Here is a 5,149-nt window from a genome sequence, read left to right as displayed (position 1 = left end):
TGGCACTCTCCGTTGATATGTTGATAGACATGCGATTGTTGTTTTTCCAGTTTCGATATTCAGAACTTCTGAAGAGAGACATCATCACCTCTTACCAATGTGTTCATTGTAAAGTTGTACTCATTGCAAGGTTGTACTTACACAGGCCTTTAAAAACCAATTTAGCTCTGAAAAACTCGTATAAGCTAGATTTAAATGTGAATTAAGCTAAGATGAAAAAGCTAAAACACGCGCCTATGGCGCCCCTTTCCAGTCAATATTCAAACAAGCTTAATATACGATACATCCATTACATTTCTGTGCCATATTTTTTAATTCCTTTCTGTATATTTTTTATTTTGCTTCTATATTTTTAATATCTCTTCCTATTAATTTATATATATGTGTGTAGCTCATCTATTTTTTATTTTGTTCTCGTTATTTTATATGCGTTCTTTATATTTTTTTATTTATTTCGTATTTATTTTCGTTCCGAGCGGGATTTTTTATTTTCTTTCTAATTAGTATGCAACATGTGAGCACATGACCGCGATGCATTTTCCCGCCAATTTCAAAAGCAAAATGGCGGATGGAACTTTAAGAGAAGGCCTTTACAACTTCATAGAGTCTCTTCGTACCCTGTTGATTGGTATTCAGAATTTGAGCACACAAGATGTCTCCGTTGATTACGTTGAACAAGCTAACTTGCGCCTGGAGGATGCAATTTTAACTTTACAGTTGCTATTGCATAGTGTATGGCAAAGTGAGGACTCTGTCCTTCAAGATTTCAAGACAATAACAGAAGCTGTTTTGACAAAAGTACGCTTTGTTTTTCGTGTAATGACAAAGTATGAGGAAAGCAATTCCGTTGAAGCAACGGTATCAAATTCGTTCGCTTGTCCTACCACTAAACTAACAGGTGCAGGAAGACCAGTCATCGTCATCGAAAGAGAGCAGATCGAATTCTTACGCGAACTGCATTTCCCCTGGGTGAAAATCGCTAGCTTGTTAGGTGTCAGTGAAAGTACTTTACGTCGAAGAAGACGGGAATTAAATTTGAATGATGACAGCGAAAACTGGACTGCATTGTCAGGTGAGTAGTAATTTACAGACTGAGGTTATCTATACTAGTTGGTTATTTGGTTTTAAGCTTATCGGTGTGTTTGGATAAGGGTGTCTGCGAAGAAAGGGAGTTCAACATCGGAAACAAGATATAGTCTCCGGCAAAATAAATCTTAGAAGCCATACCCTTGGCCAAAGTATTTTAGGTTCCCCAAAATCCCATCTCACTCAATGATGTACGATACTTCAAACTTTGTAATTCAAATACAACTTCTTTTCAGATTCTCAGCTTGAAGACGCTGTCAAAGAAATTAGAAGTATTACTCCAAACATTGGACAACGAAGATTGCTTGGAGCTCTCCGAGCAAGGGGATTTCGAATCCAGCGATGGAGGGTTCGCAACTGTCTTCTTAGACAAGACCCACTTGGGACAGCACTTCGCTGGAGTACTCCGGTTTACCGTCGAAAGTACTCTGTACCAACGCCAAACGCTTTGTGGCACATAGACGGTAACCACAAGCTTACCAGGTACAGGTTTGTTGTGCACTGCTGTGTTGATGGGTATTCGAGGGTTATTGTGTATGCCACCCTAACTGATAACAACCGAGCAGATACAGTGTTGGAGCTCTTCATCAAGGGAGTACAAGAGTTTGGCTTACCTTCAAGAGTAAGAAGCGATCATGGACTGGAAAATGTTGGAGTGGCACAGTACATGTTGGAAAATAGAGGCCTGGACAGAGGAAGTATCATAACGGGAAGCTCTGTCCACAACTGCCGTGTTGAGCGCGCTCATAGAGATGTTTACGCTGGTGTCCTTTGTCACTTTGCCAATATCTTTAGTGGAATGGAAGACATGGGTCTTCTTGACCCGTTAAACGAAGTACATTTATTTTCATTGCACTTTGTCTACACACCAAGGATAAATAGGGCATTGCAACACTTTACTGATCAATGGAACAATCACCCCGTCTCCAGTGAACATCAATTATCTCCCCTACAAATTTTCGCCTCTGGGATTTTGGAGAACATGCACTCTGGATACTCTGGAGTTGAGAGTATTCTACATCCAAATCAAATTCCATTGTATGGGTTTGATCCAGATGGACCTTTCCCGTTAGACGACGACGATTACCAGGTCTCAATATCAGCAGTTGATGTTCAGCTCACACCACAACAACTGCATATTTTGGAAGTCTCCTGTCACCCTTTGAATGACGATGGTGAACATGGTAAAACTCAATATCTGAGATGCATAGACATCCTTAGAAATCAGTTCCACATATAAGGAACTTTGCTGAGATAAGGCCGTTTTGGTGGTAACTATGTTTCAAAACAGGTGTACCCAGCACCCCAGCATCCAACTAACCTGAAATCCGTTGTTTAGAGAGTGAAAAAGGGGCCTAGAGAATTAAGATCAATTAACGCCTATCAAACTGGCACCACTAATTGTAAATCGATTAAAAACAAAGTCATGTTTTTTTATAAGCAATGATTGGCTGGCTAGCATAATTCATTCTAAGAGTAAGGCATGGAACAAGAGGAAATTCTGATAGAAAGTCGTCAAGATAGTTCTTTTCTCTTGCTTCCCATTTACGGTTAATCGTAGACTACCAACTTCGATGACAGATTGAAAACGTAAACAGTGTGAGATTTATTATTTTGCCTTCAAATTGTATCGATCAGAATAGAACACAACGAATGCAACTTAACCTTTACAACAGTTAGGAAAAAACTACATTAAAATCTCAACAATATAGTTATAAACAGCTACGCTCGCTTGAAAATGTCAACTTTGAACAGATTACAAGCTTGATACTACAATAAGGCATCAGCTAACGATTTTCCAGTATGTTGTACAGGAATCGATGCACAAATAATTTGTGCATTATTGTTAAATGTTTTGAAACTGTAAATACCCATTAAAGGCAGAAAACACAATTTATATATACACATATAAATAAAATGAAATTATCAGTCTGTTCTAAATCAGCTTGCCACCATAATGGTCTTCATTTCTTCACAAGGCATATTACACAATATCCATTTCCCAATAATCTGATGCAAGTATTGCACTGAACTCCTCTCTAAGTTCAGGAAATGACTGATACGTTGAGGATAGCTCCAACACAGTATTACAGGTGTGGGCAATAGGTCGGCGACCTAAACCAGATAAGTTGGTAAAATTTACTTGGATTGTGCCAAAAAGCATTAACTCTGAGCCACTGATAAACCTTACAAACTTTGATAATTTCTGAGGTGTGTCAAGGCCCTTAATATACCGTTTGAGAAACTTAAGGCTATCCCTTTCCCCATCACTCTCAGGGTTTGCCTCTAGGCAACTAAGGATTTTGCTCGTTGATGGTATTAACAATTCATACCTTTTGGAAAGTGCTGCAAAATCAGGAAAACTAGGAAGGAGTGTGACAACTATATCCTTCCAGCACTCTGCAATATACTGTGGCTTCTGTAGTAGCTCCTTATGGGCTATTTCTTCAATAACTTGAATGACATTATCAGAATTTACCATAATTCGACAGTCATAGTTACTAAGTATTTCTAAAAGCTGGGACATTTCATCTTCATCATCCCACTTCATATCACCAGCAAGGCACTTGTCAATCAAACATTTTTCATCTACTGAAATGTAATTTCTAAAGGATTGAGTCAGCATAGCGCTAGTTACAGCAGATTCCCCCCAAAAAAGACAGGCAAGGAACGTTTGAGACAGAAGGACTGGTAGGTATTGACAGGTTAAATATCCTTTCACCAAAATTCTACCTACAGCAACCCATTTCTCCCTTTGATAGTCATGTCTTACAAATGGTTCACGCTCATTTTCTCCAACAAAAAGGGAATCATATGTTTCTTTCCAAAAAAGAGAGAAAACATCTCTAAGCAACCCAACACCTCTGCCCATTTCTTCAACTCCCCTAGCATCAATAACGATTATCTCTATGTCTTGACTCATAATTAACGGATCTCGGAATAAGTTAATCAAATCCTTCTTAATATTTAACCTGTGCACTTGGATGATACGTTTTGGTAGCAGTTGAGGTACAGGTACTAATACCGGTATAACATGCTCAGATGATGCATGAACAATATCAGAGTTACTGTCTAAAACAAGTGCATTTACTGGAACAGGTAGCTCAGATTATGCCAAAACAATATCAGAGTTACTGCCTGTCTCTACATCATTCAACTCTGTATTTGGATGTGATGTTTCTGCTTCAGTTGGAAATGGTACACAATAAGGTTGTGCAGCATCCTGGCAGAGGTGGGGCACCACAGCTGCATCTGGCCTCCCATCACTCTCCCCAAATGAAAGCAACACAGGGCTTCTTTGTGCTCCACTAACACTAAAAGAAATATTAACTTGTCACAAACCATAAAAAAAGTGATCTAAGTGGTAATGATGTGACATACTACGAAGTGTTCATAGTTACATAAATATCTACAATCACATGGAGTTGCAATATACCAAATCAATTTACTGACATCTAAGCAAACAAACAAATAAATAAATACACAAATCTGTTTGGAGACAAACCGGATAATATTTCCAACAAAAAGCCATTTTCATGTCTAGTAGCATGAGCTGGGATGCCAGTCTATCATATACAACGTTATTCCACTGCATTGGGAAGCTACCACATAAAATTCACAAATACCTTTGTAGTAAGGCAAAAAAGCTAAAAGAAATCTATACAGGTTTTATCTTGTTCAATGCAAAAATTCACTCGAAAAAGTTCACCTTGGACTGCTATCTAATACTGCATTCTCTAGCTCCTCTTCAGTTTCACCCTCATCTTCAGATTCCAAAGGTATCTGTGATCTAACATAAACAGCTCCTTGACCAGCCATCCTGGTCACTCTTTCTGCATCCAGAGTTATGCCATCTGCCAACTTAGGAGTTATCAGCTTTCCATAGCATGGCTAGGTTGAGAAAAACACATATTACTTGCGGGCTTTTTGCAAAAGTTAAGGGTAATTTTGATGAAAGAGTAATTAAGTTAAGCTTATGTCACAAGCAAGGGGAAATTATACAATAAATGAGGAGGTGGGAGCGGGCAAATCTGAATAACCCAACAACTTCTCCCAAAATTGT

At 38.6% G+C, this 5,149-nt stretch overlaps 2 protein-coding genes and 1 pseudogene across 3 annotated transcripts in view; 1 reads left to right on the top strand and 2 right to left on the bottom strand.

Annotated features, from left to right (window-relative positions):
- The first annotated feature begins 561 nt into the window (after positions 1-561).
- LOC146450438 (uncharacterized) lies at positions 562-2,326 on the top strand. The gene is made up of 2 exons (XM_085100529.1): positions 562-1,072; positions 1,323-2,326. The coding sequence occupies exons 1-2, from the start codon at positions 562-564 to the stop codon at positions 2,324-2,326; spliced, it is 1,515 nt and encodes a 504-aa protein (XP_084956655.1).
- A 704-nt stretch (positions 2,327-3,030) lies between these two features.
- Positions 3,031-4,143, bottom strand: LOC146450437 (uncharacterized). Its single transcript, XM_085100506.1, has one exon. It carries the CDS (start codon positions 4,007-4,009, stop codon positions 3,071-3,073), a length of 939 nt encoding a protein of 312 aa, XP_084956632.1. The 5' UTR covers positions 4,010-4,143; the 3' UTR covers positions 3,031-3,070.
- A 268-nt stretch (positions 4,144-4,411) lies between these two features.
- The window catches only part of LOC146450436 (uncharacterized), a 1,685-nt pseudogene continuing 947 nt past the window's right edge, over positions 4,412-5,149 (bottom strand). The window contains exon 2 of the transcript XR_014860328.1: positions 4,412-4,977. The product of XR_014860328.1 is annotated as an uncharacterized LOC146450436 (transcript). The remainder of the gene's footprint in view (positions 4,978-5,149) is intronic.

Source organism: Pavona decussata, unplaced genomic scaffold (assembly GCF_977016875.1).
Source record: "Pavona decussata unplaced genomic scaffold, jaPavDecu1.1 SCAFFOLD_468, whole genome shotgun sequence".
In the NCBI taxonomy this organism is placed as follows: domain Eukaryota; kingdom Metazoa; phylum Cnidaria; class Anthozoa; order Scleractinia; family Agariciidae; genus Pavona; species Pavona decussata.
The sequence above is the reverse complement of the archived record's forward strand: the minus strand, read 5'-3'. Positions and strand labels throughout refer to the sequence as shown.